The sequence below is a fragment of the Chlamydotis macqueenii genome, chromosome 13 (genome assembly GCF_036417535.1).
Source record: "Chlamydotis macqueenii isolate bChlMac1 chromosome 13, bChlMac1.mat, whole genome shotgun sequence".
Taxonomy (NCBI): Eukaryota; Metazoa; Chordata; class Aves; order Otidiformes; family Otididae; genus Chlamydotis; species Chlamydotis macqueenii.
In genome coordinates, this window is record NC_141568.1 from 17,013,510 (window position 1) to 17,027,411 (window position 13,902).

The 13,902-nt window shown below is 38.5% G+C and overlaps 2 protein-coding genes across 6 annotated transcripts in view; one reads left to right on the forward strand and one right to left on the reverse strand.

Moving 5' to 3' along the window:
• Positions 1-13,902, forward strand: part of ESRP2 (epithelial splicing regulatory protein 2) — a 46,400-nt gene that overhangs the window by 16,714 nt on the left and 15,784 nt on the right. For 3 of the 5 annotated variants that reach the window (XM_086757867.1, XM_086757864.1, XM_086757862.1), the window contains exons 4-14: positions 3,382-3,495; positions 5,347-5,461; positions 6,196-6,294; positions 6,416-6,470; positions 7,313-7,423; positions 8,121-8,253; positions 8,433-8,475; positions 9,009-9,310; positions 10,744-10,965; positions 12,175-12,373; positions 13,590-13,782. In XM_086757867.1, coding sequence (XP_086613993.1) covers positions 3,382-3,495; positions 5,347-5,461; positions 6,196-6,294; positions 6,416-6,470; positions 7,313-7,423; positions 8,121-8,253; positions 8,433-8,475; positions 9,009-9,310; positions 10,744-10,965; positions 12,175-12,373; positions 13,590-13,782 — 1,586 coding nt within the window. Of the gene's footprint in view, positions 1-3,381; positions 3,496-5,346; positions 5,462-6,195; positions 6,295-6,415; positions 6,471-7,312; positions 7,424-8,120; positions 8,254-8,432; positions 8,476-9,008; positions 9,311-10,743; positions 10,966-12,174; positions 12,374-13,589; positions 13,787-13,902 lie in introns of those variants that run through there. The other 2 variants (XM_086757863.1, XM_086757865.1) reach the window with 2 other exon arrangements.
• Positions 8,543-13,902, reverse strand: part of SLC6A2 (solute carrier family 6 member 2) — a 416,570-nt gene continuing 411,210 nt past the window's right edge. Inside the window, exon 15 of the transcript XR_015259980.1 lies at positions 8,543-8,559. The gene's annotated coding sequence lies outside the window, so the exon portion shown is untranslated. The remainder of the gene's footprint in view (positions 8,560-13,902) is intronic.

Genomic DNA, 13,902 nt, shown 5'->3' on the forward strand with positions numbered 1-13,902 from the left:
CTGCCTGAAATTTGTAGTGGGGAAAAGGAGACTGAAGATAGCTTTTCCACAGGAACGCTGAATTGCTTAACTTAGATTTCAGTGTGGGTTTATAAACACATCTGCACTGGTTGCTTTAACTTCTTTTGATACATGTGATATGCTGTATCTGTTGCATGAAAAAGTTAAAGGTCCAGTGCAATCTGTAGTAAGACAAGTTGGTCCACAGCTATACTTTTCATACCTAACTTTCCCGGAATTTGGAGGCATCTCATGCAAATGAAAGAAGCCAGTTCAGGCTAATCTCAAATATCTGTCATTCCTCTGTGGCAGTGTTATGCTTGCTATTTTGCCCCATGCTCTTCTCCTAGGTAAATCTTCCCATTCATGCTCTGCTACCCCGTTCCTCTCCTCAGTTAACCCGTGCAACAGCTAAATTGGTTTGGATGGGAAGGATTGCTTATGTCTCCTGACTGTTCTTCCCACACTCCTTTTGCCCTCTTCTGGAGCAGTACACCCCAAAGTTTGAAAAAGGCTGTTTTTAAAATAGAAGTTTCTAAATAAGCACTCAGCAAGGCCTGCCAACCTTGTGGCATTTTATCTAAGGCACTTGAAGCTGCTGGCTTCTAGTAAGAAAAGTAGAGAATTTTTTTGACATGTCAGTTGTCCCATTGGAAAGGAGTTTGCAATGTTGAAGGTTATCACTGACATTTAATAAATATGCAGTGCAAATGCTTAGGCTTACTTAAAAACAAATGCTGCCTCTCATGCCTTTAAACCGTAGTACACTTGGAGTATTGGGCTTATCGGTTTCCTTATGCAGTATTTTACTCTGCTTGGCGTCTTCTCACCAGGGGCTTCTGAAAATAGTTGTGTATCTGTCTTTCAGCTGTACATTGTGTGGGAAACACCCTCTGCAAAAATTAATCTGTTAATATTTCAGACTAGCAATTTTGATTTTTACCAACTTGACTTGCACAATTTGCCCTGATAATTTTCTCCCTTCTCCAAACATTTTTCACCTTTTGTTTTCTAAGTTGGTGAAGACTTTTTGAACTACAGTTCGTACGTTTTATTTGTAAAGAGGGAGGCTGCGTATATTTGCTGCTTCCCTTAGCAAGGAATTGTGTTGGATTTCTTCCTGTATCTGATCAAAATAGCTCCCTAATTGCACTCTTTATATGGGCTCTTGTGCATCCTCAGAAGCACAGGGTACAAAGTTGAAGGTTTGGGGAGTGTTTTATTACTGTTCATCAGTAAGACTCTGCTTCCTTTTGGCAAGAATCCCTGTACACCTTCTAGAGGCTAATTCCTATCACCATTTCCAATCCCTTTTTTCAAATATTTGCTCCTTACTGTGCCCAGAAGTTAAAACATAAAGTAATAAAGTGCTACATTTAGTAAGAAGAAAATTCTCCTCATGTCTGTTATTGTGGTGAGAATATTTGTTGTCAATTTGTGACTGTGGCAGTCCCCACAACTGCATTTCTGAAGTGGTTCCTGTTGTGTCCTCTAGAATTTTCTTCTTTTTCTGGTGTTTACACATCAGCTGAGGTATTTTGAGCACTCTCAGATCTCCATTTTCGGACTTTACATCATCCTTAAACAATGATTTGCTTTATAGCCTCAAGGTTCTTCAAGACTTCAATTTGTGGTAGGAACGCAACCTAAACTAGCAAGCAGGACAAAACTGGCTTTCTGAATCTGCAGGAGTTTGCGTTGTTTTTTTGTTGTTGTTGTTTTTGGGGGTGTGTGTTTTTTTGTTTTTGTTTTTTTTTGTTTTTTTTTGAGAAGGGAGGTGTTTGGGTTTGTATGTTTTGGTAGTGTGCAGAGAATTGTAAAGGGTTTTTTAGAGGGGCATATTTGACACTTCTTGAAAGTTTCAAATGTCTTCTGTTTCATACTAAATAACTTCATTTTATAGATATATTTATATCTGTTTATATAACTGCAAATTAAGCAGCTTACACAGGATGTTGATGTATGTGCCTCTCCTTATCCAGCTCTGCCCTGTGGTTCTTTGTCTTGATATTCTGAACTCACAATGGTACTGGAACACTGGTTAGCTGTCCAAGCCTAGAAAAGGGCCTGAATTGCATTTGAGCAGTTATTTTGAAATAGAAACTGGGTAATCATATCTCTGCTCCTACTGAATCATGTTCAGTACCCGATTCCTCCGTTGTGGAGCTTTACCTTTGGGATGCAGATGCTGCAACGTTTGTTCGCGCAGTGAATACTGTGTAGCTGTGGGCTCAGATCATTAGGACATCCTCTTTCCTGAGCAGAGACTGCAACTATGTCAAGTGTCCCATGTGTTGATGATAAAACAAACCAACCCTTTTTTCCCCCCATACACAGGTTAAAAGGCAGCATAAAGATATTGTCTGAGTTTCAAGTCGGCTTGTAATTTGCTTTTGGGGGTGGTTGTTTTGGAGTTGTAAGCTATCGCTGAGAACACTGGGTGGCTGCTGCATTACGATTGTTAATTATTGCTTTGTTTGTGAGGTGATGCTTTCCTGGGAGGGAGTAGCACCAAGAGGGAAGCTAAGAATAATTATATTTGTCCCCTTGAAAGTTAGCTAACAAGCTACTATTTACTGATTTGATACACGTAGGTACTATAATACATTGGTTGTCTATTAGGAGCAAGGAATTTAACACTGGTATGGAGTAATAAAAGGCTAGAACATTGAACAAGACAGATGGAGCCCTTTCCTCTTGAGAATTAACTTATTAGGGGTTATCCAGACTCCAAGTAAGGAATAATTTTGTTTTATCTAGTGTTTGTAACACTGTATCTCTACCAAGACCCTTAATTGACTTGGATCTGACTCAATTATAATTCCACTTTTGAAGATGTTAGACCACAATTTGTTTGGATGCTCTTAGCATATAACTCTGAAAACATCAGTAAATCCTGATGGATAACTTTTCTTCATTTTGAAGTTCAAAATTAAAATATTGAAGACATAACCAAAGTCAAAGGTGCCATAGGTGAAGAAAGGCTGTTGCAAAATCAGTATTGTGATTGATCTTGAAAGGTTTTTCTTTGAAATATTTCACAGCTTTTATTGTAGTTAGTTCAGATTTTGTACATTACCATTATAATACCATGACCTTTCATATGAACTAATAATTCTGACATATTGTCCTAGTTGTTCTTTTTACCCTACTTGTTGGTGTTCTTATTTTCTGTTCCACAAATGCATATAGTTCCTGTGCCTACCTTTAGCACGAGCCCATGTCTGTTCTCCATCATGTTTTTTCAAAAGTTGTTACAAAGTGCTGAATTACTATTTTTTTTTCTTTAGGGGGGAAAAAAAAAAGTGTTGTAATAATGGTAAGTTCTTTTAAGTTATTTGTATCAGTCAGTACAATGAAATTTATCACTTTATTTTTCAGTTTAGTCAGCTGGTATCCAGTGATTTGAAAGTATTTGGAAGGAGCTCTTACACACTCTGCACTGATGGCCAGTTACTCATTCGACAAGTCCTCCACCCAGAAACATCTAAGAAGGTATGAAATCAGAACTGATGCAGAAGGGCAGTACTCTGTTTTAAGAAAACAGCTTATGTGAGTTTGAGATGACCAACACAATTCAAACTTGGGAACTACGGTGTTCCAAGAATGTTTAAGATGATCCACTCCTTGTCTCAGCTCCAAGTAGCAGAGTAGTTCTTGGCACTTGCTCTTGGAAGTCAGCTGTGGTACTAGAGGGCTCCCAGATGAGCGTAATTAAGAGGAAAATAAGGAAAGGCAGGATAGAGACAGGAACAATACAAGTACTCTGAATTTTGTGTCTCAAGAAATAGAAGCAAAGATAACCTCAGCAGAGGTGATGGAGTATGATTGCTTTGTTTAGGCTTGAGTTAAACCACAGCTTCTGTGCAGAGCCATGGGTTTCTACCAAGATCTGAAATCTTGGTAGGAGCCATGTGTCAGTGTCCTGTAGAGAGTAAACACGCAGGCAGTGACTTGCCCTGGAGAATGGCAGTGGTTCCCCATCTGCATTTATTCAGCAGGAAGCAGTGCTCCAGCTTATTTGCTACTCCCACATGAAGCAGCAGTTTCCACTTCAAGTTCCTACAAGGCCTTAGAGCAGGCTGTCTTGCACAGGGAGAGGAATCTGGCCTTTGTGCAGGGTGGTGGCTCCGGAGTTAGCCTGCTTGGCAGGGTCTGCAGGAACCCCGCAGGAATGGGAGCTGCTGACATGGAAGGAGTTCACTGATCAGTTGTATTTTTTTTTTTCTCTATATAAGGGTATTGGCTCATGCTGAGTTTCTACAAATATTCGTTTGGCATTTGTGTTATATTAAAACATAACACTGTGGCATTTATGAAAAGCGCATGTCTATGTAGGGATGAGGCAAGTAAGGATGCAAGAATTTAACATCCAAACATGATAGTACTTTTTTTTGGTGGGTAATTCTTTGTACTTTCCTCTTGAAACAAATGAACTAAACCAAAACAAACACTGTAATGTTGTTCAAGAAATAATTGTCCATACCAGATCATGGAATGGATCTGATCAGGTGTCGAGTCTCTTAATACTTCATTTCTATCTTTTTTTTTTTCCTCCTTCAATACTCTCTCATTTGCCAAAGTTTATATCTCCCTGCACGTTAAATGTTAGTAAGCCACAGACCTTAGCTATTGCTATTCGTAGCATTCTCAGAAGCATTACCTTGTGACTTTTCTTAATTATTTACAAAGGCAGATGTTTAGCTAGACTGAAGTAAAACTTTTATATAGTAAAACAATTAGAGTGTGAGAGAGAAAGTCGTTAATTAGACTAGAATTATTTGTTTTATTCCTTGAAAAAATAAGCTAATGTCTGAGTGAAAGACTACTTAAATGTTTGTTTTATAATGTTATATAATTGTAGTTCTTATCCAATATGCAACAGTAATGAATAAATGTGTTTAAGTTACTGGAAGATATTTTGTACACTGCAACGATGTTTTTTTAAACTTTGTTATCATGTTTTGGTACAATATTGCTTTTCAGTGTAGCCACAAAAGAGAAAATACAGTATCCTAAATGGGAGTATTTATAAAACAGCAAAATCTAGATTCTTGTTTTTGTTTTTTTTTTTTTTTTCTTTCTCCTTTCTCACCCAGCAGTCTTCTCTAGCATTTTTGCACAGGTCTGCCTCTCAGAAGCTCTTTGGGTTTGCTCATCTAGAGATCTAATTCTGTAAGGCTATGGAATTTGAACTGTGTTACAAAGGAACTAAACTGGTATGTCATAGACAAACTGATGACAAGCAACTATGTGATTTTTGAGGCTGCCTTATTCAATCCAGAAATATTAATTGGAATGTAAAGGAATGGTGTGTACAAAATAAACTTTTTGCCTTCCTTCTAGAACTTCCTGCTGTCAGACTGCTTCTATTCCTTTTATGATCTGCGCAAAGAATTTCATGCGTGCTACCCTAGTTCAGCCGCCGTGAAAGATCAGACTATCAAGACCATGGCAGAATGTATCCTTTTGCTACCCCAGAGTAAATGATGCTTCCTTAGGTTTTATCTCTGTGATCATTACAAGTTTTATTCTTCTAAACTAAGATGTGGGTTTTAAAAACTCACAGGTAAAATGGAAGGAATGTTTGCTTAAGTGTGTGTTGGGGGGAGTGGCTCAGCTTGTAATATTTTTATTTTTCAATCTGAGTCTAGTGCTGAGTTCTAAACCATATTTAGTAAATCCTCTAAAGAAAAACATCACTTGAATTGATACTTCATCTTAAAGGAAAGGTGTGGCTATCAGTGGGTCTTTTCAGCACTAGCTGGCCTGCAAGCTGCTTCTGTTTGCAGGTAGTAATAGTTCTCTGTATGACCCTGACTGAACTGAGTTGAAAGAAAAAGGAAAAAAAAACCAAACCTGAACAACCCTACATCTAAATTTTAGGAAGATTGTTGTGGCCCAGCTGAATGTGATTAAAGTTCAGTGATGTTTGAAGTGATAGGAACTTATTCAGCTTTTTTTTTTTTAACTGTTAACACTGAAATGATGTAAGCTATCAATAGTTTTCAGACTGTTGACCATTAAAGTGAATATTAACCAGTTTGTGAGCAGAATAACAAATGTCTAATGGTCATGTGGCCTCGCTAAGACCAGTAAATTTGATTATCAGTTCTATGCTAATATCAGAAAAGCATTATGACTTGTCTACAAATGATTGTGCAAGTCTGTTATTTTCTATAATCACCTCTTTAGATCTAGGCTTAGGGACAGATGAAACAGAGGAGGACTTTGGCGTGTGGCAAGTGAAAACCATGGTGGCTATCGTTTTCAGCATGCTCTCTGAAAATTGTAGTAAGTGAACTATTTATACAGAATGCTGAAATCTTTCTTTTCTAGAAGAACTGGCAGTGGTACTGTCATTCTTAAGTAATCACTGACCCTGGTTATATTTAAACTTCCTGTTTTGTTGCAGCTCACGTATTTACTGAGCCTGAAACCGTGAAATACAAGTACGAAACAGGTCCTTGGTAAGTGCCCTTGTCACAGTTGTTTACAACTGAAGATGAGTCTTGTCTACAGCAAGGAAAGCTTGTGAATATTTCTCCACAGTCACTGTGAAAGTAGATTGATTTCTGAGAACGGGAACAGTGCATTCAGTAGTCTAGTGTAGACAGACTGTAGCTGGTATATTAAATGCTGTACTTTAGTCTGTCTCTTTAAAGTCACCGCAAGTTAAATGCTCTTTGTTCTCTAGCTTCTGTTTTGCATGGCAGTGAGGCTGACTTATCTTACCCAGCGGTGAAGAAATATTTGTGAACCTTCCCTAAGTCAACAGGGGTAATGGCTAGTGCACCCTATAGCAGCTGGACTACATGATGCTGCTGAAGTGGTCTAATATGCTGTGTTGCGTCTTGGGGTCAGGGAGAGAAGAAGCAGAGTGGTTCTTTGTTTTCACAAAGAAAATTAGTTACAAAGTTACATTGCAGTAACTGGAGATTGGAATATCTTAAGCATAAGAAATACCTATTCATATGTAGGACTGCCTTATAATAATCTATATTGGATTGTTAGAGCTTTCAAATAAAATTAGTCCAATTCCTTATTACTTCACTTTGAGACAGTCTTCCTGTTTTTTATAAGGGACTGCAATGTGGTGACAACATAGTGCATCTTAGGCATTGTATATATAAAAGGATTATCCCAGTTATCTTTCCTTTCTTTGTTGAAATGAGTAATGGAATTAGAAGAGTCTCAACAGCAAATAAACGCTTCATTTACAAGTTAAATTAGTTTCAAACTGAAATTTGGTAAGATAATGGAAAACCGAGATTAAAGCTTACTTTGGCTTTTTTTTTTTCTTTCTGTGCAGTAGTAAATCTGAAACAGTGGACAGTGAGACAGTAATACGTGCCAGAGGTTTGCCATGGCAGTCTTCAGACCAAGATATCGCTCGATTTTTCAAAGGACTCAACATTGCCAAGTAAGATAATAAGAATTTGTCTTTATCACTCTGTCTTTAATAGCAAGTTCTTTTAGTATTTAACACACGTCCCCCACATCCCACCACTAGAGTCCTCACTTCTACTGCCTTTCCCCACCCAGGTGCCTTCCCGCCCCATGGTCGTGATAACTGAACAGGTTTACCAGCCTTAGGTGTGCAAGAAAGAGTTTTGAAGTGTGTGACGAAAAGAGACTTATCAATCGAAAACCAACATCTGTTCATTTATTGCTAATACCTAGAGGGAGAAACTCCTGCTGCATTGATCAAGGCAGTGTGTGTGTGTATACATACATGTTTGTGTGTATAGAGAGAGTGGGTTTAATTTAACATACTTGTCACTTAAGTGTTGAGAATCAGGAATATATCTTGAGAAAAAACATTTCTTTATTTAGAGGTATGAGGAAATTCAAATCTGCATCTCTGAGACGATAGGAAGGGCTTGCAAATTTACATCTCCATGGAAGCTGAGAAAGTAGTGAACAGCATGAGCTCCAAGATCTCGCTGAAGTGGATTCTGCAGTATAATTATGTTGCACTAAAAATGAAATTAAATTATGGATAGTACAATCTGTAAACACCATGTTAAAGTCTGATTTCTTTATTATTCTTACACAATTATTTATTAAACGTATTAAAGATTCAAACTAAGTTTATTTTTGCTGGCTTTATCTTTTAGAGGTGGTGTGGCTCTTTGTCTGAATGCTCAAGGAAGAAGAAATGGGGAGGCATTAGTTCGGTTTGTCAGTTCTGAACAGAGAGATCTTGCACTGGAAAGACATAAGCATCACATGGGTAGCAGATACATTGAGGTAAAAAGTAGTGACTTGAAACAAATCTTTGGAAAGCAACCTGGATATTTTAGACTACAGTTTTAAATGAGAACAAACTGCACTTTTGTTTTGCTCAAAGTACCAAAATACAATTCTCTCACATGTGGAAAAGTGTGTGTTTGAATTGAATGTTGTATTTTTTTTTTTTTTCTTTTAAGGTTTACAAAGCAACTGGGGAAGAATTCTTAAAAATTGCAGGAGGTAAGTGATGCTGGAGTTCAGTGTGATTGCTTAACTTCGTAAGAATGTGTTGTAATTCTGAGGTTTGGTTTTTTTTTTTTCTTTCTTTCTTTCTTTCTTCTTAACTGAGGACACAAATGGATAATGAAGTAGCTTTTCCTGTTTTGCCTTCCAAGAATACTTGACCCTGTCAAGTTCTGGTTTCACATGGTTGAATTTGAGCTGTGAGCATTTGGGCCGTGATGTTCACGGACAGGTCTTGCTGTTTGGGAAGAAGATGAGCCTTTGTAGTGGAAGTATCTGTGCACTTCGTATAAGTTCACACTAATCTCATCTTTGTTCCAATTTCATTAAAATATGAAACTTTCAGGGTAAGGGATTTCCACTTAAAAATAGATTACTCCAAGTTAGTAGTGTCTCAGGTCTTCTGTGGGTTTCTTGCTAGCTACTTACCTCTTGCTCCTCAGTGCTTTGCCACTCCGTGTCCTGTGGAACTGACTGACCAGCATGACCCTATGTTGTTGGCTGACTGTATGTTGTAATCTTTCTGCCAGGCACCTCCAATGAAGTGGCCCAGTTTTTATCTAAGGAGAATCAAGTTATCATCCGGATGAGGGGCCTTCCATTCACTGCTACTCAGGAGGACGTCTTGGGCTTCCTGGGGCCGGAGTGCCCAGTCACAGGAGGGAAAGAGGGACTCCTCTTTGTCAAGTACCCAGATGGCAGGCCCACAGGAGATGCATTTGTGTTGTTTTCCTGTGAAGAATATGCACAGAATGCACTTAAAAAGCACAAAGAAATACTTGGAAAACGTTACATTGAACTGTTCAGGAGCACAGCAGCAGAAGTCCAACAGGTTGTAACTATTGGCTGTAAGACTTGAAACTGAACAGTTAAAACATTTGTTCTAACAATTGCATGCAAATACGTTGTAGATAACCATTCAAGTCTATTAAAGATGTCAAGTACTAGAAAGGGCAATATGTGCTCCCTGATTGCCGTGGGAAATTGCACAGCTTTTTTTTTTTTTTTTTTTTTTTTTTTTTACTGCCACTGTTTTGTTGGTTTGGTTTTTTTAAGTCCTCTGGTTGTAAAGTAAAAATCATTGGATAATTTTCTTTATATCTTAAAAATTGACAGAAATAACAAAAATAATTATAAAAATGGAATCTGATATATGTATTGTGAAGACTAAGTGAAACAGTATGGTGACATTTTTTTTCCTCTCCCCCAATCCCCCCATGAGAGAAAGAGGCTATTATATTCTACCAATATGTCATTACTTCTTCCTCTATGACAGCTGTCTAGGGTGACACCCAAATCCTTTTGCTGCTTGTGCAAGAGATTATTTCTTAGGGAATTACAAGTTACTAGTTTGAGTGATTACAAGAGGTAAAGCCAACTCTCATCTACTTAGTGTAATAGAAAGCAACTGCAATATTCTATACACAACTGAGGGAGAAGATTTCTGGCCTGAAGTGTGCCACAAGTAGATTCTTGAAAGTGGCTTCTGTTGAGACAAACTCCCTAGGCTGAATCATTATTGACAAAACTAAAGCTTTGTAACCTCTTTTTTGGTACCTCTTTCAGTGGAATGTGTTTCTTTGTTCCTGATAATCATCACTAAATATGTTTTTCAGCAGTAGGCCCCAACAGCAAGTTATGTTCCCTTTGTCATTTGGGAATGAGTCAAGAGAAAATAAAATGTTGAGATCAAGGTCACCTATAGTTCTTTTTTTTTTTTTTACTTTTTTTTTTTTTTTTTCCCCCTCTCAGTAACACTGTCCTTGGAGATGAGCACTCTTTAAAAAAAACAAGCACCCTCACTTAACCAATCAGGTTTTGTGAATGAATTAGAGCTAGTGTTTTTACTTATTAGTTATTTCAGATCTCAGTTCTTTTAAAATTACTAGTTTTACTTTACCTTAATTTGAGTAAGAACTGTATATGACAATCTCTGTTTATTACCACAGATGTGGCTTTTAGATGTTCTTTTTTTGGGATATCGTAAAATGAACTGCAATCTGATTGTAACTTTTTACAATGAGATTAGAAAAGTCTGTTATTAGGATCTAGTAAATTAAATTTATTAGATTTCTCCTCTCCCCTTCTGAATTTTTGAAATTTCAAATGCCTGCCAGGAAACTATCCACAATAATTTGGTTTAAGAATGTTTGGATATTTTTCTGATGTTGGAATTGGATTTAACTACGTGAAATAGTATTGTGAGAATTGATTTGTGCTCGGCCAGATGTGTAAATCTCTATCAATGTGCTTTTTTGCCCACAGGTACTTAATCGATATATGTCAACGCCTCTTATTCCCACTCTCCCAACTCCCATCATTCCTGTCATACCCCCACCGTATACCATTGCCGCGGGTAGCATACGTGACTGTGTCCGGCTCAGAGGCCTTCCTTACACTGCTGGCATTGATGACATCCTGGAATTTATGGGAGATGCCACAGCTGATATTAAGCCCCACGGAGTTCACATGGTCCTTAATCAACAGGTAGCAGCTTTTTTGCAAGGGAGGGCTAACTTCGCAGTTATTTCCAGTTATTGAACAGGGTTAAGAGTCAGGACAGCTTACCTGTTCTTGGCGGTGCTTTCTCATTTCTCATTGTCTCTTCCTCATTTCTCACACTTGATTTTCTTTCTATGTATGTGTGCATAAGAGTGAGGAGGATGAAGCTTGTTCTTTTAATCATAGCTTTATCCTGGAGGCTGTCTTAAATAGTCCCTTGTGTTTCAGCCAAGTGCTAGAAATACACAAGACAAATGTTCCGTGTTAGATGGCCTAGCTGCTCTGTCAGCTTCAGGGTTTCTGCTCAATGGCAGCTGTGGTGTTTGAGTGGTGTTTGTGGAAAAATTAGATTTGCCTAACTTCTAACTTGATTGGAGACTTCTCAGGCTTTAAAGGAAGTTGATGATTAAAAACTGTTTTGGATATATCTTAATGACTTAATCATAGGGATATTTTTTCCCTGTTGTCTTCTGTTAAAAATTAACTCTATTAGCCACCGAAATATTGAGGAATTAAAGAAAACAAACATGAGAGATCTATTATATTTTTTTCTGCTTTTTTTTTTTTTTTTTGTTAGGAAAGTTTTTAATATTTTAATAATTCAACAATATCTATCAGGTTGCAAAAAATCAGACCTGGAAATAAATTTCTAACGGACTTCACCTAAAGCATGTCTGGAGCTTTATACTGTCATATAGGCAAAGCCAGACTCTTCCTAGCGCTTCACAGCAAAAGAATAAGAGACACTGTTAATGAACTGCATCAAGGAAAATTCCAATTGGGTGAAAAGGGAAAAAAAAAATCACAGGGAAAAATTACATAGGCATCTGAACAGGTTCCCAGAGATGCTGTGGAATCTCTACCTCTGGAGATGCTCAGATTTGAAGTGGAGAAGGCCATGGGTGAAAGCTTTGAAAAGTGTTTGGATTAGAGGCCTCCAGACTTTGTCTCCATGCTAAACTATTCTCTATTTCTTTCTGCAGAAGATGGAAGTAGTGTTGTGTTAGCTGGGTGCTGGTTACGTGAGCCTTGTCTTTCTGCTTCTAAAAATAGTTGTTGTTAGTCATTGGTGCCAGATGAGGAAGAACAGTACAAACTTTCAGTAGACATTTGATCTCAGTACTTTCTGCATTTCTTGTGCTCTGGGTGTTTGAATAGCAGATTGACTTGGGATTATTTCCCCCTCTGCCCTAGGGACGACCATCAGGTGATGCTTTTATCCAAATGAAATCTGCTGACAAAGCCTTTATGGTGGCTCAAAAATGTCACAAGAAAATGATGAAGGACCGTTATGTGGAAGTATTCCAGTGTTCAGGAGAGGAGATGAACTTTGTTTTAATGGGTGGCACTTTAAATCGTAGTGGCTTATCCCCACCGCCATGTAAGTTACCATGTAAGTCTCCAATTCTTCTGCTCTCTGCTGCTAAAGGCTGATATGTGGTAGGTGCTGAAGCTTTGTGGCCTTTCACCTTTTGACTTGGGTTTTGCCGTGATCAATAATCATCCATCTGTATACATGCTGAGATTGGAATTGTTCCCTTTGGGCAATAATGGGGACTGATCAGAGGCACTGTTATTGTGTTTTCGGTGGTGAGTAGAGGGCAGCAAGGCCTTGCCAGTGAAATTGTTGCACACTTTGCTTTTTATGGGTGTACTGTTCTTCTGAGCTCTGCAGTAGACTTGCCTGTAGTGAAACCTACTTGGAATTAGAGGGATTTTTAAAAGGGGGAGAAATTCTATATTCTAGCTGCCGATGAGTGCTCTTGCTGTCTTGCCTTAGAGCATTGAGAAGGTACTCTATGGGCTTATTTTTGAAGGAAAACACCCACTGGGATGATACACTAACAATCCATAGAGTGATCAAGCTGGATGAATTCTTTTTTTGTGTTTGTTTTATTTAAGATTACAGTGAACTTTACTGTGGAACTATACTGGAACTTTACTGTACCATTCTAATTAGTCTTACTACCAAATCACAAAGGAGATACCAATGTGGATTTGCAAAATACTAAAAAACTGGCATATACAGTATATACAAACAATTTGGCTGCACACCAAGCCAAGCTTAATGTTCCTATACAAATCAGGTATTTGTTAATCAAAATGCATCAGACTAGTGATCTAGTGGGGTATCCTTTTTTTCCATTTGCTATATCTTAAAAATACTTTTTCAAGTTGCAGGAGGCTTATACATGAAGACATGGATGCCCATCTGTAGCTAATATTATGGTGCTTTTGTCCCACAGAGTACAACTTCTGTTAGAAAGAACAGAGGGTGTGTTGGTGTGCACGCCTGCTTTCTCTATGCACATGGCTTTATGCTTTCTTTGAATAACTCTGAAGTTCCCTACTTTTCATTTACATACGGACAAGGCTGCTCAGCTTTAGGAGTCGTGAACTCTTAGGAATTGCGCGTTTCGAGTGCCCCAGTTGTCATTCGTGGTGATGTAGCAGGGGTCTCCAGGGGAGAGGCGAGAGGGCAGTCTTTGCTCAAGTGTTCATTAATCGTGCCCAGATGGTACTTACCACATCGGGGTGAATAATTCCTTTCCTATAGCGGAGCTCTCCATTCTGATTGGTTTTGTTGCTGTGTCTGGATTTGGTTTTAGGTCTTTCTCCACCAGCTTATGCTGCTTTCCAAACGGCAGCTGTGATCCCAGCAGAGGCAGCGCTTTACCAGCCACAAGCCCTCTTGCCAACCACCAGGACTCCCCAGGCCTCCGCAGCGGCTCCTCCAACTGTTACCTATTACCCAGCTCAGGCTGCTCAGCTTTATATGAATTACACAGCTTATTATCCCAGGTAACCCCTAGACTTAGCTGCTGTTTTTGACGTTTCATCTCAGTGGAGCAGGCAACTGTGTGGTCCCCTGTGAACAGCTCTTAAATTTAAACTGGTGTAGATAAATCTGGGAATGTGATG